The 26,069-nt window shown below is 40.1% G+C and overlaps 3 protein-coding genes across 6 annotated transcripts in view; 1 reads left to right on the top strand and 2 right to left on the bottom strand.

The window, feature by feature from the left end:
* The window catches only part of CMSS1 (cms1 ribosomal small subunit homolog), a 179,387-nt gene that overhangs the window by 8,973 nt on the left and 144,345 nt on the right, over positions 1–26,069 (top strand). The gene's annotated exons all lie outside the window — the stretch shown is intronic.
* Positions 1–26,069, bottom strand: part of LOC118084778 (filamin A-interacting protein 1-like) — a 156,310-nt gene that overhangs the window by 6,913 nt on the left and 123,328 nt on the right. The gene's annotated exons all lie outside the window — the stretch shown is intronic.
* FILIP1L (filamin A interacting protein 1 like) lies at positions 4,783–25,249 on the bottom strand. Its single transcript, XM_060273728.1, has 2 exons — positions 24,856–25,249; positions 4,783–7,933 (listed from the first exon to the last, which is right to left on the bottom strand). Exon 2 carries the CDS (start codon positions 7,816–7,818, stop codon positions 5,146–5,148), a length of 2,673 nt encoding a protein of 890 aa, XP_060129711.1. The 5' UTR covers positions 7,819–7,933; positions 24,856–25,249; the 3' UTR covers positions 4,783–5,145.

Raw genomic sequence — 26,069 nt, forward strand, 5'->3', positions numbered from 1 at the left:
GGACCACCTGTTGGGAACCACTGCTGTAGAGTATAAGTAGCTGCTGTTGCATGTGGCTTGGTCATTTCTTGTCTACACCTAACTCTTTTATTGATACAGGTAGGTAGCCGTGTTGGTCTTGCGTAGTCGAAACAAAATAAAAAAAATCCTTCCAGTAGCACCTTAGAGACCAACTAAGTTTGTCATTGGTATGAGCTTTTGTGTGCATGCACACTTCTTAACATTCATTGAAACAGAAGTCACCAGACCCTTATATATAGTGAGAGGGTGAGGAGGGGTATTACTCAGAAGGGTGGTAGGAATGGGTGATTGACTGATAGGTGTGGAAACCCGACAGTTTACGACTGCAATTGGTCTTACAGGGGAAAAAATTTCCTGTAAGACTAATTGCAGTCGTAAACAGTGCTTGATGTACAATGCTGCACTGGAATGCATGGGTGCAATGCCTCCCCCTTTGGCTGGCATTTTAAATAGGTCTGTGCTGTGTTACAATGCTTGATGTACAATGCTTGCTCTTCCCCAGTTTAAACATAATGCCTCTTGCTTGTCTGCATTTGTATATGCAGTTTGTTTGCATCTTCCTCTGTCAGATCATGCGTACACCCTGGATTCCGTCCTGGCAGATTAGCCAGTTGTGTGGAATCAGGGGCGTAGGAAGATAGGGGCAGTGGGGGCGGTATGCCCCGAGTGACGCGATCCCAGGGGTGCCATCGCCACTGCTCACCCCGCCCCCCAAACATGTGCCCTGCTCCCAGAACGTGCACCATATCACTGGGGGCAGTACGCCTGCTCTCCGCCCCCGGTGGCGGAGCATGAAGCTTCACCACTGTGTGGAATAGAACTCATTTTTTTGAAATGTGAAACCAGCTCTTTCAGTCAATTGATAGGATAGTTTTATGGACTGCATCCTAGGTTTACCTTGGGTTAAAGGTAAAGGGACCCCTGACTGTTAGGTCCAGTCGTGGACCACTCTGGGGTTGCGATGCTCATCTCGCTTTACTGGCCAAGGGAACCGGCGTACAGCTTCCGGGTCATGTGGCGAACCAGAGCAGCACACGGAAACGCCTTTTACCTTCCCACCGGAGCGGTACCTATTTATCTACTTGCACTTTGACGTGCTTTCGAACTGCTAGGTTGGCAGTAGCAGGGACCAAGCAATGGGAGCTCACCCCGTCGCGGGGATTCAAACCGCCAACCTTGTGATCGGTAAGCCCTAGGCTCTGTGGTTTAACCCACAGCGTCACCTGCGTCCCTTACCTTGGGTTACTTACCTTCAAAAAACCAAACATCTATTTGGTAGTTTGTTTTGTCAAATTGGCAAACTATTCATTTGCAAATCATGTTTTGTGTCTTTATTTGAATTCAATTTCTTTTTCTCACATAGTTATAGTCGATACCTGAAAAGTTCATCCAAAGCTAGGCTGTATTGAATCCTTGATTATTTTTGGCCTGCTATTTCCTTATATGATCCACTTATCTTTTAAATCTTGTCTCTGTTGAATGCGCATTATTCCTGATATATTCTTGCCAACTAAATAAATAGTTGAGCCACTGTGCTGCTGTTCTTCTAATAGTTAACTTTCTCAACTTTTGAAAACACCTCTTCATAATAACCACAGAATTTCAGCAAATGCCTAACCAAAAAAGATGATTTTTATGTTTGTAATCCAGAGAAAGTTATCAATGTGAATTTTCATGGATTTCAGCGAAATTTAAAGTGTGTCTAAATTTCTTTAGATGGTGATCTATGTCTTAAAGACTTAAATGCAGCTGATAAAGCAACCTGAAATATAATTTACTTTCTTTTGTAATATCAAGCCAGAATAACTAAGGCTACACTCCTATGCACCTGGGGGAGCAAGCCTTGTTGAACTCAGTGGGGCCTGCATCTAAGTAGATATATATAGGATTGCACTGTAAGTGTAGATGATACTGAGTAGTTTTAGAATATTGGTATCTACATATAACTGTTTCAATGTGATTGCTGATGCACATAGCTTTTGCTTGGAAAATATGAGCAATACCTATGAAGGCTGCAGGTCATGAACACGATTACCTTAATTTCAGTAGGCTCTCCTCGTTCTTTAGATTAAACATCTGTAAAAGCTCCCCTTAACTGCGTCTTTAATTTATCACTTTATTTTACCACGGAAATGGTAGCGTTTTGGTCTGATTCATACATTAAACCATAGCTAAAAAGTACGTATGGTTTAAAGAGACTGAACAATTTGTTATTGGCTGACTCCTTATGGTTTGTTTGGGGTGGGGTGGGGCGGGGGGACTAGGAGCACTGATTAACATCTAACACCAAGCCAGCCTTTATAGTGTCTTTTCCCCATTTGCATCAAAGATAGGATTGGAGGCGGGTCGAAGCATGCACTAATCAGCACCATGCACCAGCACACTGCTCATTCATATTAAACCATAGTTAATTGTTAACTATGGTTTAGTGTTACATGCGTACTGGAATACCAACTTACAGATATTCTGATTTATGACTTGGATCTTGGATATGCCTTTGCCCTTACAGCAGGCGTGGGGAACTCAGGCTCATGGGCCTAATTAGTCCCACCAGGCCTCCTCATATAGCCTAGGGGATAGTTCTGGCCAAGCCATGTCCACCTGCCCTGCACCTGATGTCATATATGGCATCAAGCATGGGACAGGTAAAACTGGCTCAGCCAAAAATAGGTTTGTGGGCACCCCTATTCAGCTAATTGTCAGGTCTTGCAAAGTGCTATTTTGTGAAATGCTTTGCAAAGTGCAAATGTCTGCGGACAAAAATGTCACCTGAGATGATTGGGAGGTGATGACAGGTGGCCATTTTCACCCACCTGTCAAACCTGGTATGTGAGAGCCAGAGGAGAGAACAGCCTGGCCCACTAGACCAGGCATAGGCAAACTCAGCCCTTCAGATGTTTTGGGACTACAACTCCCATCATCCCTAGCTAACAAGACCAGTGGTCAGGGATGATGGGAGTTGTAGCCCCAAAACATCTGGAGGGCTGAGTTTGCCTAGGCCTGCACTAGACAGTTCCAGTTCCCCTCCCACCTTACAGGGTCACCTGCTTCTACATGAATCTGACTTTCTTGAGGTCACCATTTATTTCAGTAATGCAACTTAAAAGGTAAAAGCAATAATGGGATAGGTGCATGACATGCAAAGCAAGATATGTCAAGCCTTTATTTGTTGTAATTGTAATTATTTGTCGTTATGCGGGTCAATTATAAATGGAATGTAATTAATGAAATGAAATGTAATAGCGATGTTTATTTTTGTTTATTTTTGTATTATTGTAACTATTTGTTTTATTGCTGTGGAATTTCCAAAAGAAAGCATTTGTAAAAATTAAAAGAAAAATAAAAAATAATAAGTTGCATTACTGAAATAAATGCACTTTTCGACGATATTCTAATTTTCAGAGTTTCACCTGTATTTGGAATGCATTCTCCAAGGAGTTTAAATGGCCACCTTCTGTTTCACTAAGTTCCCATTTGAAAAAGTTGTGATTCATGTTTGAATAAACTTGTTCTGCTGTCTTGTTGGGCATTTGACTGAACAACAGCTGTCTGTGGACAGCAGGTTGTTGTGCCGTTGTGGATTATGCTCATGTTCTTTGTATTGGATTTTAATGTTGTGTTGATATTTTCTTTTGTCTTTCTGAGAGCCACCTACAACATATATATGGAAAGGTGGAATAAATATATTTTTAAATGAATGAAACAATGCATTTATATGTCTCGATTTATTTATAACCAAGTTTGCATGTTTGTAGGAGCAAAAATCCGTAGGGTACTTGGTACAACACTGGTGTGTGTGTGTGTGTTTGCAGTGAAATATTTGTGAATGCACCCAAAGTTAAGGGCAAATTTTGTAGTGGAGCCCATAGTACAGGCAGCTGTTATCCTTAACAGAACTTGGGCTTCGTTTTTATGCGGCCTTGATATTCATTGAATAGCATCTGTCAGAATTAGATGTGATGGCAGTATTTCCCCCCCCCCCTGTGTTCACTACCTAATTTGATACAGGTTAGTGGCAAAGCTATTGCAGTTCATCCAGGAGGTTCCCAGGTTGAATTCCTGGCATCTCCAGTTAATAGGATCACATGACTGGTGATATGAAATACATCTGCCTGAGATCCTGGAGAGCTGCTGCCAGTCAGAGTAAGGAATGCTAGGCTCGATAAATATTTTGACTTGCTGTAAAGTAGTTCCCCGTATTCAAAGTGTGTGGGTAGGGGAGAGAAATAACTGGCTTAAAGAAGTGAGAGTATAATTCTCATGATCCAGTTTGCATTACAAGGGGGAGGGGGGAGAACTACCAGATTACCTTTTCCCCAAATGTTTATCCTTGCTTGCTTTGAAAATTTTTTACTTGCTTGCTTTGAATTGATATAGTGCTATCCCAAGTGCTGAAAGCATTTTGCACATATTCTCTCCAATCCTGAAAATTAGTGATAGTGGCTTCTCTTACTGTACTCAGAGAGCTCATTGCTGGCCCAGATCCCACCTCAGCCACTTTCTGGCTCTCGACTCATTCTCTTTACCACTTTGCTACTCTGGGGTCTCATGTAATTTCATGCATCATTATTTTAAAGTACATGCAATTTTGTATGCTATTTGATCAGAAAGTACTGATCTGTATAGCAATAGAAAAATCAGGGAATGAGTAAGGTAGTGAACAAAAATTCTTTAGAACGCTGTCTAAAGATTAAAATCAAACTGTTTTACGTGCAAAAATTCACATACAGTGGAACAAAAACGAAATGATTTCTGCAGGCAGTGGTTAAAAAACACAATTATTTACTGTTTTGTAATGTTAAAATATTTCACCCAAAAAGTTGCAGTCAAGAAATAATGTCAGTTATTGAAAACATCAATACACAAAGATGCATTTATACAAGTGCAAGTCTTAAGTGTCTTACAAAAAGTTATTTAAATGAACAGGTAATACAGTAAGTGCACACTTTATATATGTTTAAAGAGACGGGTCTTCATGTTAGTTCTGTATGCTGTTGTTGGACCACATGCAAGGAATTCTCACAAAGTTCTAATTAAAATAGTCCAAATCTCTCTTGCCAGGACGGAGAGTATAAGTTTGTATTGGTGGTAAGTAAGTAAGTAAGTCAACACAGCGAGGGAGGGTCAGTTATACACATTACTTACTGTAATTTGTGATTGCCGTGGGAGAGGAGTGGCTGTTGGTGTAATAGTGATGCTGCTGGTGATTTTGTTGATAGCTTTAGTTGGTGTTCCATTAGCTAATGCTGGACTTCTGCTATCCTGCACTGTGGTGCAAGGGCTAATGTTTTTTGCTGAATTAGGAATAGCTTGAACATAAGGGCTTCCTAAGTGAATATGTATTTTATTATCTTCAGTAGTTATCACACTAGAACCAGAACTGTTAGATCTTTGAAACTGCCAGGACGACTGCCTTTCAGGGGATACTCTAAAGATAGCATGCTTGTCACCGGTTTCCAGAGGCTCTGGTGAAAGTACCTGCTCCGGGGAACTTGAAGCACTTGTAAGAGCCAGAGGGGACATTGTCCTGTCAGGAGTTACAGAGCCACATGATTCGGGTGTTTGAGATGTAGCAAAGGCAGACATAGTGAGTGGTGGCATGGCTTGCTCTGGACTTGTATAACCATCAACTACTTTAGATTTTATAGGCGTTAAAGACCCATTTTTAATTATGGTTATCCTTTGCTTTGGTGTGCCACAGTTGGGTATCACAGCTGTACTCGTAAAAGAGTGGGAACTCTCTGTAGTAGGGCTTGTTATTTCAAGGGTAGCTGTGTTTTGTCCATGGTCAGGAGTAACTTTTATATGAAGAGGCTGGCCTGGTGTATGGCTTAGAACCAAATTTCCAGGCTGAATGCAGTTTCCATTCTGCTTGGTGAGAACTTTTCCATTTTGGATATGGCTTTCTTTGGACTTCATCCACGGTATCCAGAGTTTACTATTGTTTACTGCATTTGCAACAGCGGAATTGTACTTGAAGGATATTGTTTGCTCATCGTCATTGTTGTCGTCGTCTTCTTCGTTGTCACTCTCTTCATATAAATGTCCATTTATGACAGCCCGTTCCAAAGGAACTAGACTCTTGTAATCAGGTGGTTCATTGTCTGCTGGTTCTGTTTGAACTTCCTTAGAGAGAACTTGCAAGTCTGAAATTCTCCTTCCATTGAGACTTGGTCTGAGGCTCTTACTGAAACGCCGATACCTCTCTAGTTCTTTAGTAAGGATTTCCATTTCTCTTCCCAATTCTTTGTTTTTGTTTTCTTGGTGAGTGAGTTTCTTCTGCAGGATTGTATGGTCTTCCCTTAGATGACATATTAAATCTTCTGTTGCCATGTACTCGTGGATTTTCTCCTTCAGTGCATCTACTTCCCTTGAAAGGTGTCCTGATTTGGCTGCTTCTTCCTTGAGTTTCCTGAATAATCTCTGTTCGTGGTTGCATTCTGTCTTCTCTGCTAACTTATATCGAGCCAATTCTCTCTTCACAACATCAAGCTCCTCTGATAGGAATCTGGCTTTGTCTTGTTCGTTGATATATCTACGTTCTAAAGATTCAAATTCGTCCTCTGTTTTCATGAGATCATCTTCTATGGCTTTCATTTCTTTAAGTTTGTGTTTGAGCCTCTCAATTTCCTGGGCTAGTTCTTTAATCTTGTTGTTTTCTTGCTGCAAAGATGGGCTAGGCTTGGTAGTTTCCTTAAGTTTATTTTTAAGAAACTCCTTTTCAATGGCTTCTAAGGACTGAAGCTTTTTCCTTAGCAGGTTCATTTTGGAGGAGAGATCACTTCCTTTCTCTTCCTCTGCTTTTAGTTTGTTTTTCAACTCATCCCTGTCTCTTGTGAGATGGGACATTTTTTCCTCTGCATCAGTTTTAGATTTTAATGCCTTCTTACTTTCTTCAATCAGTTTTTCGGTGACTGACATAACTTTTTTTTGTTCCAGCTGAAGTTGTGTATTTGCAGTTTGTAGTTTTTCTTCTGTTTGTTTTATTTTCTCATTCATTGTTTTCCTCTCATCTACAAGCATGACTGTTAATGATTTCAGTTTAGTCAAATCTTCCTTAAGTGTGAGCTCTGTTTTTTCCAATTTGCTTCCAATTGTTTCAAGCTCTCCTATACGGACTTTTAAGCCATCCAGTTCCTGTGACAGCTGCTTTGTTAACATTTTTTCTTTTTCAAGGTTGCATTTCAAAGAGTAACATTCCTGCTTGCTCTTGCTGAAAGCATCCTCCAGCTTCTCCAGCTCCATTATTCTCTTGTTGAGTTTATCAACTTCTGCTTTGAAGTTCTTGCTCTGAGAGGCTTCTTTTTCTAGCTTCTTGTGAAGCTCCCGGCACTGTTCTTCCATTTTTATGAGTTCTTCGTCCTTCCCTTCCATCTCAAGTACTCTTTTCCTTAGTTCTTCCACTTCAGACATAAGGGTAGAGTTTCCACATTCCCCTCTGTTCATTTTCTCTCTCAGGTCCTGCAGTTCTTCTTCCGCCTTCCTCAATGACTTGTTAGTCTCCTCAAGTTCATCAATTTGCCGACTGAGAGCTGTCAATTTTAAGCGGAGCTGGCGGTTCTGGCTCTCTTCATTGGTTAGTTTGGCCATGGCGACCTCCTGTTCTTGGCAGGCCTTACAGGACTGCGCCTGAAGTTCTGCCTCCAGCCGGAGAGCTTTCTGCTCCTCTTCTTGAGCTTTTGTTTCTGCAGTGGAGAGTTTCTCATGAGCTTGTTCCGCAGTGATGGTCAAGTCTTGGATCTTTTGGCTTTGCAGGCTTAGCTGTTCTGTGAGTCTTTGCTGTTCATCCACGACCATTAACGCAAATGATTTGAGTTTTACCAGCTCCTCCTTCAATTTGTGTATTTTCTTGCTGTTTTCCTTTTCTTTTTTTGCCTGATAGGCTGCGTCTTGATCAATAAGCTTTTTCAATCTGAAAGGCAAAAAATAATCAAAATTAATTTTGTGATAGTGTATCAGATATGTACTTAAAAAATGAAGTGCTGTTTTAGAAAATAGGAAATCCTTTCTTTTAGAAAACATTTGAACAGATATAATATTTCTTGAACGGATCTGCATTTCCCTCAGTTGTAATTTTAACCTGTTCAAAGGTATCATCTTCCATACCTCCTTCTCGTCTTCCTTTGGTGTGGATGCTAATGTGGATTATATATTGCCCCAGGCTAGGAAGGAGGTAGAAGGTAGATTGCATCTTGTAATTTCATGTTATCTTCTGTCCTGTAATTACCATTATATGGGCATATTTGTGGTTCTGGCACACTAGATCTAAAACTCACTGCCTTGCATCTTTTCATGTTAGCAAAAGGCCAATATCTTGCCCTGTACATTTCATGGCCCAATATACTTTTTAATAGCATGTTACCTGCCTGTGTCATACTTTAAAAGTCCTATTACAGCTATACAAAACTACATTAAAAATACACAAATGTTAATTGCAAGAAACTCTACTTTTTGGAGAGCTTTAGTATTTTTGTGTTGGAAGCTTTTTCTTGATTTTCTTTTTTTCGTAGCAGTAAATAAAAGTTTGATCCCCCACTCCCATTAATTGCCTAAGGCAATATGTTCAGATCCAGAAAACGCCCCATTAGGTGGTAATAACTATAATTAGCTTAGTAATAGACAATTTTATGTAGGGTAGAACATTTTTCAGTGCTTTCAATTTCTGCGGAGAGTATTCCATTTCATAAGTTCATTAGTGAAAATGAATGGTTACCAATTAAAAATACATTATTGGGCAAGCTTGGCAGTTCTTAGCTCTGCTTACTAAACTCAAGTAAAGTAAACATTCTAAATTAGATACCCTTTAGAACATTAAAATAATAGAATAATAGAATTGTAGCATTCGAAGGGACCACAAGGCTTATCTAGTCCAAGTCTCTGCAACGCAGGAATCTTTTTGCCCAATGTGGGGATCGAACCCACAAACCTGAGATTAAGATCTCATGTTCTAACAATGGAGCCATCAGTTTTCTGATGCAATTCATCCTATTTACACCGAAATTTTCCAATTAAAATTATGCCCAGCACTGCAAAATCTACTCCCTCCTCTGTAACATGGGGGTCACTGTTGTCATGGTCTGGGGCTGGTTTTTTCATTAAACACAACTGTTGTAACCTACAATCTCTTCCTGTAGAATTCAGTAAACAAAGCAGCAGTGGCTGCAGTTAGAGACATTGTTTAGGTGAAGGCATAACCTTCAGTGCTTTTGTTTATTTTGCTGTGGACTCTTAGTTCTTATTTATTTGTTTTCATTGATGTTTTGTGTGCTGCCTTGAGGGCCTTCTGGAGCTGAATAGCTGAGTGTTTGTGTGCACATGTACATATATTTAAATATAAAACTTATTGAGGGACAAGCAGATGGCTTTGACAATATAAATGGTATTTACATTTATGGGGCACCATAAGTAGAATTCTTTATACTCCAGCTTTGTATACAACAGACAGCATGAAGATAATATAGTGAAATTGGCTTTCAATGAGCCTTTACTGTAAACAGTAAAGGGGGCCAAAAATGCACTGCAAAAAAGAGACTAAAGAGAGTGTTACCTTAGAGAGAGAAGAATTTGGAGCTAATGGAAGAACTGGAGAGGATAGGTACTGTATGTCTTACTAAGAAGCATCACTTTTTATTTTCCTTAATGAAACACCATTGCCTCTCTAGTTCCTGCCTCTGAATCTTTGCCATGAAGCTGATGAAAGCTATTGCCATAGATACCAAATCATAACAGAAGAGTAACCATCAGTTTCATTCTGTTTTTGGGAATCCATGTGGTTAGGCTTACGATAATACTCAGATTTAGTCACTGGACTGAATTTTCATCTTATGAAATACTACTTTGTCGTGGAAGTTTTCTTTTTAAATGAACATTGGCTTGACAAAACCCCAAAGACATAACAGTCTTCAGTCATAGGTCTGGCATGTGACAATTACTCACTAGCTTAATAAGCTAAAGTATTTAACTATTAATCTTCCTTTACATCTCTGCAATTGACTGCAGAATCCTAATTTTTTTTCTCGAGAGTGGGAATTGAACAGTTCTAGCATTGATTAGGTAAAATGGTTCATTTTGCATGGATGATGTATGACTGCTCCTGCACTGAAGTTATGCGTACTTAATTGTGCCCATCTTGTATATTTATGCTCCTTTTGAAGTATTACCTTTCAAAGCTGTTGAGAGAGTGCCAGGAAGTAAATGCTCTGATCCAAGTGCTTATGCCTCATTGAAGTCTATTCCCCTGACTCTGCAGGGAAGTTATGTGACCCAATAACTTCTGCCCTTCTGGATCTCCCCAATTGGATGCATGAGGTGCTGCAGAGAATGAGTGGTATACATTCTGCTGCAGAGAATGAGTGGTATACATACCCCAGACATGATCAGCATGTTGGAGCTGACAATACTGATTATCCTTGTGGTGGGAGGTTGAATTTTAAAATAAATTGTTATAGCTTTGATTTCCACTTCCAGTTTTCTCTCCAGTGCATGCACAATAAGTTTCCCCGCTCTTTCGATGAATAGGAAAATGCTGAGTTGTATATGCTCAGAGTATTTTCCTTTGTAGGAAGTAGCTGAGAGCTGCTGAGTTTAAGTCCCTTGAATTTATCGTAGGTACTCCCCCTACATTGTATTATGTGAGCCTCTCTCCTGCAGTCTGAAGTCATACTGCAACCCAAGTGTGGGTTTACCGCCATGAAGAGGACTAAGCATTGCTACTCATCTTGGAGATCTAGAAGGTTGCAAGAGAGCAGCTTTGCTTTGCTTTGGGTAGTCACAGCAAATCCCTGCAGCATTTGGCAGTGCAGATGCTTCCCACATAGTTCCCTCATGGCTAGTAAGGAAAGGATGGGTCACTTGTGTTCCTGCAGATGGTGATGGACTACAACTCCGCCATCCTGAATCATTGGCCATGCTGGCTGGGCCTCGTGGGATTCGAAGCCCAACAAAATCTTGCAATAAAATCTCAATGAGAGGAGTGGCCACCTATAGTAGTTTGCTATGTTTCCCGGTGCAGCACTATGGTGGGTGTCTCCTCCAGTGAAAGGTGGAGAAGGATCTGAAGCCTGAGATAATTTGAGAAAGGCCTGGGTGTATTATGTTTGTTTCTTTACCATACTCTCTTGTTGCTCTGTATACTGAAAGGAGTACTATGTACAGAATGCTGTTGAGTAAGAGCTGTTGTGTCTCACGTTAGTGTTTAAAGTCCTAAATGTCTCAGGCCTCAAATACTGAAAGATTGTCTCCTTCCCTACTGACCCTCTAGGGTGCTGGGTTTGGCAGAGGGTGCACTCTTATTCCCACAGAGGTGTGTCTGGCACCTTCATTCTACAGCTTTTCGTGAATGCTGAAGATGCATCTGTTTACCCTGGCTTTTGATACCTGAGAAGCATATTTTTAGCACCCACCTTATTTCTGTGATTTGTTTTAAAACTGTTTTTAATAGTGTATAATATTGTGCTTTAATGTTAATGTTGTGTTTTAATTTTTGTAATCTGTCCTGGCACCTTAGGGTAAAAGACGGGTAATACATTGTAGTGGTAATAGTAATAGTAATAGTAGTAATAATAATTATAATAATCATATTCAATTGCTGTTTGGATCCAGCTTTATGAGGCATACTCTACACAGCTGACACTACGGCAACATGACGCTCTTATTGCAAACAGATACGCTTGTTCATATCTGGGTGGTGCTGGTGGGTTAAACCAGTGCTCCCCAACCTTTTTATCGCTGCGGACCAGTCGGCGTTTGATAATTTTACCGCGGCCCGCTGAGGGGGGGGGGGACATTGATTGTTTATATTTTATTTAGATTGTTTTGATTTAATAATTTTAATTTAATTGTATTTAAATGTTTCTTGGGTGACCCGGTACCAATTGATCCACGGACCGGTACCGGTCCATGGCCCGGGGGTTGAAGACCACTGGGTTAAACCACAGAGCCTAGGGCTTGCTGATCAGAAGGTTGGCGGTTCGAATCCCTGCAACGGGGTGAGCTCCCGTTGCTCGGTCCCAGCTCCTGCCAACCTAGCAGTTTGAAAGCATGTCAAAGTGCAAGTAGATAAATAGGTACCACTCCGGCGGGAAGGTAAACGGCATTTCCATGCGCTGCTCTGGTTCACCAGAAGTGGCTTTGTCATGCTGGCCACAAGACCTGGAAGCAGTACGCCGGCTCCCTCGGCCAATAACGCGCGATGAGCGCCGCTACCCCAGAGTCGGTCACGACTGGACCAAATGGTCAGGGGTCCCTTTACCTTTATGCTTGCTCATATTGGTGGTGCAAATACTTAGCATCCGGGTCTAAAATAAGTTCCATACAGTATATGTTACATGGAAGCAACCGACATGGACAAGCAAATGTATTCTAGGACTGAGGTGGAAATCTCAGCACATCCTGCTTGTGTTGAAAAAAAACAGCTTGACACAGCTGTGGTTTTAATTTGGTATAAAACCGGGAGTATTCCTGGAAGGCTTTTGTCGTCTTTCTTTTTCCAGAAAAATCCATTCGGGAATAAGAGGGGATATCCTCAGCATGTTGGAAACATTTTCCTATTTAGTTAAGAAAAAGAGTATGATGGAATTAAAAAGATCTAGTGGGAATAAAAAGTAGCTCCTTTTGTGTCTTAAAATACATCTGTTTTTGAAAGGGGGGGAAGAGCTTATGTAAAATCAATTTATAGTGGAAGCATAGGTGATGCAGTATTATTCAGGAGCCAGCATTAAAAAAAGGAGGGGGGATGTATTTCCCTTCCAAAATATAATACTTAAACATAACCAAATAATATAAAATCTCTCCATCATAAAATACTTATCTGGTCATAATTGATTTATCCTTTTAACTTGCATATATATCTATGATATCCCAAATTTAAAAAGGCATAATATAAAAAGGTGAGAGGGCCCAAGCGGTTGGAAAACAGCTACGTTTGCAGAACTTCAAAATGTCAGAATTATCCTTGTCCCTGAAGACTTTTACTTTGTTTCCCTATGAGCTCACCTGTCTCAAGATTCCTTGAGGGGATCCTACTGAAATTTCCCTTAAATCAGGGGTAGGCAACCTGTGGCCCTCCAGATGTTGTTGTACTTCATCTTCCCTCATCCCTAATCATTGTCCATGCTTACTTGGGTTGAGTCCAACAACTTCTGGAATGGGCCCTTGTTTCAAGTTACAAAGCTAAGAATTGGCTGGGGTGGATGAAACAACAGGATTAGTTGTGGTACCCATCCTGTGAAGTTTATTGCCAAAGCAGTTATGTAGATTGCAAGGCCTTGAAAGAATTATTGCAATTTGGATATCTTCTGGTTTTAATGCCTGTCTTATCAATGGCTCTTCAGATAGGCTTCCTATTGGTAGACAAGGTAAAAGGTGGCATGGCTGTGCATTGTGGACCAGATTGTCTCGAATGGATACCGACAGGGAAGAAGTTCCCAAGGGCTGGATAGAGAGACTTGGAGGGACACATTTGGCCCCTGAGCCTGAGGTTCCTCCCCCCTGATTTAGACAGTTGTAGCCAAAGTTCATCAAGTGCAGAAATAAAACGAAGAGACAGGCAAAGAGATTGTCACACGTATTCATGCTCCCATAGAACTTTGTGAATTTCCAAAAAGCTCTAAAGGGAAGTTGACATGTGGAATTGGCTTTTTAAAATAATCTAATCTGTCTGGAACTGTGCACTTATTGAGTTCATTTTGAAGTTGAAGCCATATCAAAATGAGTCATTCCTTTATTTGGCCCCCCTTCCCCTCTGCTCCAGTGAAGAAGCTTAAGAGATGGAAAGATTGACAAATGTAGTTCTCCATCAATAGAGAAATGAAAGGTTGTTATTTCTCTACATGTTTCCTTTTATACTGTAGCTGGAAATGTATTTAAAGAAAGAAATTAATATTAAGACATGTTATAACTGTCATGTGAGAATCTTAATTTCTTCCTTTAAATTCCAGCCACCTTCGGAACAAAGGTGGGTGATTGGAATTTGGAATTTTTCACAATAGTGCACATTCTTGATATTTGATGCAGGATTATCATGTTGTTCCGTGTCCCAAGCTGTATTCATTTATGCAAGCATGAAAAATGAATGTGATTTATTAATAAATAACCAGCTTCTTAAATGGATGAAATAACTTACTTTGACTTTCAGTTCTTTTTCATAAGAATGCAGCAACCATGAAAGGCAAGTTAGATGTATCATGTTGCCAAACATTTGGATTTCTTTCTTTTTTAAACTCAAAAATTGAATAAATTCCAGCAAAAGCAGTTATTCGAATTAAGTTTTATAGACATGAATACGAGCTAGTCTGATTCAGATAAGCATCTCTTTTACTGCTTGTCTTTTAGAGTCTCTTACAACTATATAAGTTACTATTCTTATTATGGCTTATTTTTTACACTTAAAAATATTAAAGATTTTCTTGATTTACAAAAGTATGTGCAATGTCTCTCGTAACATTTTAACAACAGCTTGTAGCAACATCATATTTTATAATAATGTGTTAAGTTTTATTTTAGTGTTGAAAAAATATGTTACAGTTCATATATCTGAACTTCCCCTGCTGTTGTTCTTTTCTAGGTTGTATATTCCCTTAGGAATATTCCCTATAACAATTCCCTTAGGCTTAGGACCTGGTATCTTCTGCACCATGAGTGGACAACAAGTGGATTTTGAAGTTACAAGCACAAGGGTGGTGATAACTCTTCAATTGACATTCCAGTCTTTAAGATTTTTTTTTGAAGTTTCAAAAGTCCACATGCACACGCTGGATGTAAATCTAAATTAGCCTATAAGAGCATTTTAAATTTCTAATCAACTCTTGCAGTTTGTTTATTTTGACCAGCTGCTTTGGTGCACAAATAACTCAACAGTTCAACCCTGTGCATAATGACTTTGAAGGAAACTCCACTGAGTCCAGTGGTGTTTGGATAGCAGCCTAATGTTGTAATCCTGCCATCCACTTACCTGGGCAGAAGCTGCATTGAACTCAGTGGAACTTCCTTCTGAATCAATAGGTAAAGTTTGACTTGCAATTGAATGGTAATGTTAACATATGCTGAACCTGGAACTTATGGGCTGTCCCACCATTCATCATTTTAAGTGTGTGTGTGTGTGTGTGAGAGAGAGAGAGAGAGAGAGAGAGAGAGAGCAGCTATTGAGAGCCTCTCTGTAAACTCCAGTAGTCCTGACTTAGTCCACAAAGATCCTTCAGTGAACAGATATAAATTTGCCTTACATGTACATTTCCAACCTGAATTTGAGGCTCACTTCTGCTTCCAATAACTAGAAAAGCCAATGTGTGGAAGATAATCGGAGGCCTTGAAATTTTTCTGCACATTTCAGTACATCTTACTATATAAGATTTGCATCTTGAGTAAACCTGTATAGGATTGCTCTACATGTTGCCAACCAGCCTTTGTTGCAGTAATCATAGAGGTTTCTGCTTGCATTCCTTAGCCTTAAGCCTCATTCAGGACATACCTAGGCTGAATTCCGAGGCTAGATTTGTCTGCCTTCTGACCGCTTACCCTCCAACCTAATGAAATGGCCTTGATCTGGTTTACCCTTGCTTGCAGTGAGCATTTGGCAAGAATTTAATTCCCATTTATAAGGAGACTGTTTATTTTTAATGATGGAGCTTCAATTATTGAGCAGAAATGCCATCTTATTTGTTCTCCCATTTGTGGTGTGTGTGTGAGAGAGAGTTAAGTGCCTTCCTTTTCTATCTCATGACTCGATTGATTCTAGGCCAGAAAAGGAGCAAGTGATTTCATTTGTAGCAGCAGAAACTGGAACTCATTGAGTTTTACATCAGCCAGGAAATTACTGTTGTGCAGATGCAAGGCTAACAGGAGGAAATGGAAAGATTAGACACTAGAGATGTGGGATGGTTGTCAGAGCACAGGGCTATGAGGAAAACTCCCTGAAATTTAATTCATCTTCTGACTTTGCTTTCCTCTCTTGTTCCTAAATTAAACTTGCCAGCTTAGCTTTTTAATGTAATCATATAAGGAATGGAATGACTGCATTGGGGTCCCTCCCCTGTTTCTTCTTGACCCAAAGTACAAAACATTTCTTTATTTTTATGTAGTTTGGTGGGCTGGTCTTAGGTGCCCAAAGCCCTTGGGTCTCTTAGTGAAGAACAAAACCTGCTCACCCCAAATGTTGAGTTCCTGCCAGAAACAAAAGTTCTAGTTCTGGCTGCAAGAATAGCTGCCTTATTCAGAGTCAGACCTAGCTCAGTCTTGCCTGCACATGACTGCCAATGGCTCTCCAGGGTTTCAGACGGGAGGCATTCCCAACCCAACCTGGAGACATCGGTGATTGAACCTGGGAGTTTCTGCATACAAGGCAGATGCTGTACCCTAAATTATGTCTCTCCCCCAGAAGAACAGCAACAGGGAGTGGAGAAAACAGAGCTGGTCTCTGGAATGTTGTGGGCTCTTTGGGGCCCTAAGGTAACCCCAAATTCATGTTGGCTGTTTATGATGCCTCAAAAATAATAAAGAGATTTAAAAAAGGGATTTTAATGCTAGGATCCCAAGTGCTAGAGGAGAGAAGGTATTGTCTTCTCACAAGAGGATAAAGTATTGTCTTGCTCCAGCCATCGTAAGCTGGTTTTTGCTAAAGCACATTGGGGCAGTGGGAAGCTCACTATTTTCGTGCTAACACCCATGATGTTAGCATAGTGTAGAATCTAAAGATACTTGGTATTCACGTGCCATTTCCCCTAAGTGTTCGGAACACAACAGCCGTCTCACATGAGCCATTTTTAATTCCCCCATTGCACAGATGGGGGAAGCTGTAAGAGACAGTGGATTGCCCAAGGTCTTCTCATGAGTTATATCTGCTCTATAAGGTAACAGTTAAGTAAGAAGTACTGGTATACCATATCACAAAAAGCATGCTGTCTTCCAGTGACAGTGGCACAGCAGCTTTTTGTATTAGATATAGCATTTCTAAAGTATATTAGGAACACAATTAGTTTGCTTTTAACTTAAAATCTTAAGGCAATTGAATTTTGGTTGTACAACATGAAGGCAGTTACTAGTAAATGGAGGAGTTAGGCAAAACCCAGGGGTAGGCAACCTAAGGCCTGTGGGCTGGATGCGGCCCAATCACCTTCTCAATCCGGCCCGCGGATGGCCTGGGAATCAGCGTGTTTTTACGTGAGTCAAATGTGTCCTTTTATTTAAAATGCATCTCTGGGTTATTTGTGGTGCCTGCCTGGTGTTTTTACATGAGCAGAATGCGTGCTTTTATTTAAAATGCATCTCTGGGTTATTTGTGGGGCATAGGAATTCATTCATTTTTTCCTTCAAAATATAGTTTGGCCCACCACATGGTCTGAGGGATGGTGGACTGGCCCACGGCTGGAAAAGGTTGCTGACCCCTGGGCAAAACCAATATTCTTTTAATGTATTTTGTGTATTTAATTAATCTCATCTGCTTTCACTTGCAAATCTCTGACTTCACGCCTTGTCCAAAAATTGTGTGACATACGACTATTGAGTACCTTGATTTAGCAAGTTTCCTGTTCTTTGGAATGGGCACTGGCATCCTGATTCTAAATGTACTTGCATGACCTGGAAGTGAGCTTCACCAATTTCAGGGAGCATTGCTTCTCAGGAAGTGTGGTTTGGGCCAGGACTCAGTTTATGGCTGCTCCAAAGAACTGTTTTGAGAAGAATATCTGTTCCTCTGTGCATTACAACATTCTTTCCTTCAAGTATTACTGTAATTCGCTGGTTTTTGCTGCTATCTTAAGGAAACTCAAGAAAAATTACGCAACCATTCTGATACTTTATCTTTCTTAAATTAGCTAATATTTTGGATGCATTTGGAAATGGCTCTTTGCCACTAAAAACTTATTGTTGACTGGTCATAAATGTCATTTCCCCAGAACATTTCCAGGAATTGGGCGTACTCTGAAACAATTTTTTTTTCTATAGACTGAATGCAAAAGTTAAGTCAAGTATGACCAGCTTGGCTCTCAGCCTAAAGAGCATGTGATGCAGCTCTAGACACTGAGCTGGCACTGGGAGAGTAGTAGCTCCTCCACCACCTGATAGCTCTGTTGGTAGAGCATGAGGCTCTTCATCTCAGGGTCATGGGTTCGAGCCCCACGTTGGACAAAAAGATTCCTGCAGTACAGGGGATTGGGCTAGAGGACACTCGTGGGTTCCTTCCAACTCTAGAGTTCTATGATTCTTTCTATTAATACTACTTCCTCTTCCCTCTCTTCTGCAGCCATTCTGCCCCATCTCATGATGCCTTTCCTTCCGAAATGCCATGTTTAGCTATTCCCCCTCTTATTTTCTGTCGTCAACCATGAACATGTCTTTCTTGCTCCCTGCTTCCTTTCCTATTTTATAACTTCCCTTATTCGCACACTGCCCATGCTTAATTTACTTTGCTTCTTTCTACTCCTCTCGTTTCCTATTGCACTGGGTTCATATTATTTATTACCTTAACATTCAGCTGAATTTTCCCTCCCCCTGGGAGCTGGACTGTGGTTGGTCCACATTTGTGCCTAAATTTCCTGTCAGCTGGTAGGAAGCTGAAGGAGAGCAGCAGTATTCCAGTGCTTGGCTGAATTATGGCAATAGAATGGTCTGACATAGCAGCTTCAGTAAATAATCCCTAGAGTGGGTTCAGCCATTCTAAACAAGTGGAAAGAGGGCTTATCTGTAAAACATAGCCTGCATCAAGGGGGAGCCAAAGTTGTGACAAAAGTACAGAAGAATACTGGTGACATGTGACGGGTGTGATGGGGAGGGCATTAAAAAGGTGTAATAAGAATATTTTTTTTGTGTTTTTACATGTAGCATATTTTTTAAAGATGAGCCCAAAGAAGAAGCACAAGCAAGTTGCATGCTTATTTAGAACACATGAAGCTGAGCCCAAGTGTTTCCTTCTATGGGAAGCTGCATGTACTGACTCTGCACCTTAGCTTGCACATCTGCCAGCAGGCTTAATTTCAGGTGTTCATCGCGCTAAATCAGTGTGAGAAGAGGAAGTGCTGTCTGCTGTTGACTTGACTGTGAAGGAGTACAGTCTATCCGCCATGCCCTGCTGAGTGCAATAAAGCTTGGTAGTGTTAATGTGATAGGTTATTCCTAGAAATGGACTGTTGGTTCTTCTGTATCAAATTCTTGGCATCTGCTGTGTGAAAGCTAGACATTTCCTTAGGTCCCAGAAGGCTGAAGGCTGCAAAAGATTCTGGATGTACTCTGATAATATTGTGGGAAATACTAACAAGAACCCAGCTCCCTTCAGGAGTTGTAACACCCCTCACAAGTTAGTTATGCAGCTTAAATTTGAATGTGAAAACCCGAGACAGTCTTACAATCAGAATCCCTACCGAAAGAAAGCTTGTAGCACTAAATAGACAGTTTGATACAAATCTCAAAAATCTTCTTGGGTAAGCCTGAAGTATAACATGCAGTACTACATATACAACCCCTGGAAATCACAGTGAAAAAAGATGGCCAAGGTTAATCTCGCGTTAGAAAGAGATGCAGTTCCCTTGCATAATTAAAATAAATTAGAGCTAGATAACTAGCAATAATATTTCAACAGTTGGAAGAGGTCAGGAATGATAGCACTGCAATTAATCTATTTGGTTTTGCTACTTAAATAGCTGCTTATTAATCAGTAATTGTAATTGCTTAGGCGCTGTTTGTACCTAGGTTTGACTGCAGCACTTTAGAAACATTTCAGTCTCTAGTAGTTATTAAATTTGCTTTTCCTTAACAGGGAGAAGCTCATTGTTGGCTGGATGCAGTTGGGAGTGTGGAGTTGTCTCTTGTATTGCTGAGCAGTACTGTTGAGGAATGGGAGTGGAAGGGGGATGCTTTAACTCAGGCACCCCCAAACTTCGGCCCCCCAGATGTTTTGGACTACAATTCCCATCTTCCCCAACCACTGGTCCTGTTAGCTAGGGATCATGGGAGTTGTAGGCCAAAACATCTGGAGGGCCGCAGTTTGGGGATGCCTGCTTTAACTGATACATGGTTGAACTTGTGCTGTGCTAAGAAATATTGATTTAGAGATGTGAAGAATGGTGAAGAGGACAGGATATAAAGATGGGATGTGTTTTTTATTTAACATTGGGTGATGGGTTCCCCCATGACTGCAGTATAAATAAATGCTTAGGTAAGGTTTTAAATCAAGTGGTTTTAAACCAACCACTGCTGTGTGGTTGAGATCTTGTGGGTCAAGCTTACATATAATTCATCTGAGCTACAGTGTTCCTGGATTCAAATGCTACCAGTGTGGAATGGGATTCTGACTACTCGCAAGTGGGAAACATGCCACAGGCAAATACTTGACTCCCCTTCAATTGTCATAGTATTTGTGATGGGACATGTGGCGGCCATACTATCTCCCTTTCATCTGGTATGAAGCATCCTTTGCTTCTTACAAGAGGAGAGCTTTTTCTAGTACCTTTTAAAGTGGTTATTCAGGTCGCAGTCTGAGAAATGCATGTAGAAAGTTGTATGAAAGAATACAAAATAGTGCATGGGGTACCATTTTCATTGTAAGGCAGCTCCTTCGTGGCAGTTGACATTATTAATGGATGTGGTTTGCTAAATGAGGTGCTGTAAATACACTATATACCCTTTTCTGTATATTTTTTCTTATCAGTACCACTTAGGATATATTGCTCTCTTTTAGAGAAGGATTAAAAGGCTGAAATTTTAAGAGCTGATGTGAGAATATAAATAAGCTTGTTTATATTCACAATATTATTATTACACTAACCTGTTTCCCACCCCCTCTGCCTCTTTCAGCTGAGTGGTTTGTGAATGGAGCAGGGCAGTGGATGTTTAGTGATCTGTAGTACTATGTGACTGGTCCCCACACAATTGATGCGAGGGAGAAGGAGAAAACAAGCACGTTGGCTCCACCGCCTCCGTCACCAGCCCTGTCATCCTCTAGGAGTTAGAAGTCTGAATGTCTGCAGCAGGAAGGCTTCTCTAATGTAGCCTCCCAGCATAATTAAGAACCTTGATCCTGCTGGTTTCTAAATCATGTGAGGAGCCTGCATGGGTACAGCATGCGCCTTCCTGCAGACACTAGCTGTCCTATATCAAGGTGACGGGAATGGGCACAGACATGAAAGTTAGGGTGAGGGCACCCCCTCATTCTCCCTTATTGCTTTGAAAAGGCACAGAGGAAGGTGGTGTGGCCTTTTGTGGCTTTATGCTACCTTCTCAACTCGGAAGGCTTTTATTTCAACTTATTTTTTATTATTCTGATATTCCCAAAAAAACAACTGTGACCTCCTTTGACCTTTTTCCGGAAGGAAAAAGTTATGTGTGCAAGCACTTCCATTCCATTTAAGGTTCTAATGGTCAAAGGATTTGCCAATCCAGTTATTTTTTGCAGGATGCCAACCTAGTCAAACATTTTAAAAACTAGAATTCCAGCTGATTCCATTAAACTGATAGCTGCTTGTGAAGAACTGGCTGTTAGGGGGTGGGGGATACATGAAGGCATACTTTATGTTGATTCTTACTTTAGCTAGCACTGACGGAGAAGTTTTTAATTCCCTTAAATGTAATAATGGACATGCATATGTTGATTAAAAAAATGTCATAGTTAGAAAGTGGATTTTTCCTATTATGGACTGTTTTGATTTCCATATGAATGAAATTCAGTTAATACTGCAACCCTATACCCACTTTTCTGGGTCTCCTATTGAACTCAATATGACTAACCTCTGAGTAAACGTTGATAGGATTGCTGTGTAACAGCTTTTTTAAAAAAGCTTAGAATGGCTGCAATTGATGGAGTAAAAAGGTAAAGGGGCCCCTGACCATCAGGTCCAGTCGTGTCTGACTCTGGGGTTGCGGCGCTCATCTCGCTCTATAGGCTGAGGGAGCCGGCGTTTGTCCGCAGACAGCTTCCGGGTCATGTGGCCAGCATGACTAAGCCGCTTCTGGTGAACCAGAGCAGCGCACGGAAACGCCGTTTACCTTCCCGCCGGAGCGGCCCCTATTTATCTACTTGCACTTTGATGTGCTTTCGAACTGCTAGGTGGGCAGGAGTTGGGACCGAGCAACGGGAGCTCACCCCATTGCAGGGATTCGAACCGTTGACCTTCTGATCAGCAAGCCCTAGACTCTGTGGTTTAACCCACAGCGCCACCTGGGTCCCTAATTGATGGAGTAGCAACTTTAATAAAACTACATCTGCATAAGAGGCTGTTCAGTCAACACAGAACACTTTAATTGTTTAATATTAAATAATTTTGAAAATTGCATGTTTAGGGGAAAATAGCTTTTGAGGATGAAACTAGTTTGGAACAGTATATTATGACAGGGAGTGTTGTAATTGGCCACAAGTTACATTGTCCACAGTGATGTCACTAAAGTGACGCCATTACTATTCAAGGCCCTCAGAGTTTCCCTTTGTTCCATAAACATACTGTTGAATCTATAAACATGACCCCCATCAATCATCAGTAATCCACTGGCAGTTGCAAAGCAAATTCAGATGGCCAGTAAGACATATTAGAGTGTCCCTATTAGATACAATGCATTTCTTACAACTAGAAATGTAATTGGGCTTCCACACACATGGGCATGATAAGTCAAAGTTAAAGGTTTAAGGTCTTATCTGCAAAGAAGTTGAGCATGTGCTTAAATTTCCCACAGGAATCGATCAGGCTTTAGTTTTTGCCTGTTTCTTTAGTATGTCTTTACACAGTTTGATTACCAAAGATCATGTAAAAACAAGAATGGGGTGTGTGAAAACAATGCAATATTGATTAGTAGTTTTGAAATTAGAAGAGTGGCTGAAATTCTTAAAAAATAAACTTATGCGGTCAGGTGAATGAGAGCCATATTTAACTTTATGTCTGAAGTAAGTTTTAATCCATGTAATTATACAAGAAGTGTAAATGCTTTTGATTAGTTAGTTCATCAGCTTAGATGTAGTTTGTTCTTCTGTCAGTGTTTTTAAGATGAACGTTAAATAATAATTAATGATTTCCCTCTTCTGGTGGTTTCAAAAGCTTCTGGCTGATTGGAGGAACCTTTGCATTGCTGCTTAAAAGTTCTATCAAATAAACTTTTATGTTACTTGTTCCTTTTCAGATAACTGATTTAGCTTTTGAACTTTATCTTGTGGTGCCTTGTAATGTACTTTTTGTCACCCTTTGGCTCAAGGTATGACTTTTCTCCTCAATGAAGTGAAATGTTTCTGTTTACCAAGTAGTGAAATGGCAGTTGCATTTGATAAAGCAACAGTTAACCATATAAGACTTGGAGAACTATAATATCTGCAGTTGTTCTGCAGGTGCAACTAAAAAGAAGTAGAAAGAAGCCCTGCCTAAATTTAAGTTGCTCCCTTAAAAAAAAAAAGAACAACCAACCAAGTTAGTTTGAGTTGATGTCTTTCGCTTTGTAAATCAATTCAGCAAGCTGCTGTTGAGCCGGTCTCAAAGCACCAAAAGAACTAGGATTTTCTCTTCCTTAATTGAGCAGCTTTGTTCTAAAAGCCTAGAAAACATTGCTAATTTTCCAGATGTAGGTGAGTTAGTAGCGAGTGAAAGATTCACCCTGGCAAATTTTATTAGCCATTTGGGAAAGTTTCTATGAATCAGATGCTTTCCCCATGTTGTGCTTACTGCTTCTATGTTGGTATTTAAAACAAAACCCAAAGTTCTCAAGCGTCAGGTATACGTATGGTGATGTGCACATGCTATATACATTGCAAGCACCTCTTAAAAAACAAAAACAAATACTGCTAAACTAGCTGTTTCTTTCCATAATATTTAGTACTTAAAAAAAAAAAGTTAATATTGCATGGTTCCAATTGTCCTTCGGAGGCATTGTTTTAAAGCAGTAGCCTTAAATTAATACATAGGAAGTTCAAATTTCCACAAATCAACATACAATTTTTAAAGATATATCTGGTGAATACAGAATACACATTACAGAATAGTTCAAGTTTATGTGTACCTTCAAACTCCCCCCCCCCCACAAAAAATATCATTTGCATTCACATGTTAAATTCAGTTGACTACACTGTTTAATCTTGCCATGAATAAATATTGCTGATATGAAAAATGGTGACATGGTACAGATCACTCTGTTAGGGTTCAGCCCTGTAGCGTTCTGAGAAATGTTGAGTGACCTTAATGCCTGGTAACCTGGACCAATTAGCACCTTGCAGAAATGTGCTTTTCAGAGAAGAAAAGCTTCCGTTTTTTAAGTAGCACTATTTCTTTAAACAAAGGTATGAAAAGGATCTTTAAGGTAATTAGTCTCCCTTCCCTCTTTCAACTGAACATACGCAGTCAAACAAACAAAAAGCAACTCCTGAATAGAACTGAAGCATTTGCATTAATAGTTGCATTAAGAAAAATTCTAAATCAGTATCTCATTGAGTACATCTTCTAAAATTGTTGAAAAGTACAATAAACTCTTTTCTATACATGTTTCCACATGCCTGTTAGTGTGTCACTTGCATGTATAAAAATAATCGCTAAAACTTTTTATTCAGAACATTACAACGTTGCTGGGTCCTTTCCCACAATTTTAAATATAGTTATGACTCTGTCCAGCACACACTTGGAATCGGAGTGTGATTCATAGGTTCCCCCTTTCTCAATATTAAAGCCTCATCTTTTGGTTTGGAAATAGCCCCCTATGCTTAAACGGAGAACATTAAAAAACAGTTTAGTTGTTGTTTGCTGTAGCTGATGATTCAAAAACCTCTGTTATGCAAATTAAATCATGCACGCTGTGGATTTCTTTAAAGTGAACCAAGTTAACTTTGAAGCAAAATGTCTATTGGTTGCTAAAAGAAACTTCATCCCACAACTTCCCTCTTACCTTCAGTGAATGAACTGCAGAGTCCCTGTGTTAGCTATTGCTCCGTGGTGCTGGGATTTTGATTCTCTTAGGCATCAGGGATGTGAGCATTCCAGCAGTTACACCAAACAATGAGAGAGAGACTCTCTGCATGCCCCAAGCCTATGGAGCATTACGTCATGGCAATACCATATAAGGAACTCTGTGTTGTGCAGGCTCCTTGTGTCTGTAGTGTATTTCAATGATAGCCAGAGCTCAAAGCCTTATTAATGTGTTCTGGCTCCAAGCTAACACTTTGGGCTGTGTGAAACATTTCATTTGTCTAATCAGTTTATGGCCAAAATGAATGTTCAGGAGAGTTAAGTTCAGAGCAGTTTCTTCTCTCTGCTGATAATAGAGTAATAAACTGGTTGTTGCATTTTAATCTTCTCATCTTGGTTTTCCACAACACAACTGTTTGGGGGAATTGGATCGTAGGTTTCTCCCTCCTGCTCCTTCTCTTAAAAAAAGGGGGGGTGTAGAAGCTTAGCTAGAATCCTTTGAGAGAAGTATGAACACCAAGCGTTCTTCTTCTTTTTGTTCTGTTTTATTTCCTGATGATGTAACTAGAAAACAATTCTTCAAGTGATGATGGGAAGGCCAGATGAGAAACTGGGGTGTGTGTTGAGTGTGTGCTCACTATTTTCCCCTTTAAGCCCACATTAACAGCCCTTTCATTTAAATTTGATTTAAGATTCTTCATTGGTTATGCTGTACTAAATTGAAAGTTTTTAAGGAGGACATTCATTTGATTAATAACTGGAAAAGATAATACAGGGAAGCTGAAAATAGAGAAAGAGTTTTAGAATTTAAGGGGCATGTAACCTAATTTGCTTCTGTGTTCTGTGATATGTGAAGGGGGGAGGGACTGCAAGAAAAGGACTGCAAAATCTCATTGAAAGGTTATTGGGAATTATCTGATTAAATCCCCTGCATGTTAGTGAAAGAGTCTGAAACTATATGAATAGCTCTTTAAAACCACTTTGTTGTGTCCCTAATCCATGTAGCAGAGCACATCTGCCTTCATTTATGAATTACTTGAAGTTCAGTCCTTTGCGGTATAAGTCTGTCCATGTTTACTCAGAAGTAAGTTACTCAAAGTTCGGTGGAATTTACTCCCTAGACACTGAGTTTAGGATTTCATTCTTTATTTGTTTACTGATGCATACTTTAATTATTCAAATATTATAAAATAT

This window comes from Zootoca vivipara, chromosome 4 (genome assembly GCF_963506605.1).
Source record: "Zootoca vivipara chromosome 4, rZooViv1.1, whole genome shotgun sequence".
NCBI lineage: Eukaryota > Metazoa > Chordata > Lepidosauria > Squamata > Lacertidae > Zootoca > Zootoca vivipara.

Excerpts from the sequence above, each read along its gene's own strand:
- FILIP1L (XM_060273728.1), bottom strand. The coding sequence starts at position 7,818 with ATGGTCGTGGATGAACAGCAAAGACTCACAGAACAGCTAAGCCTGCAA.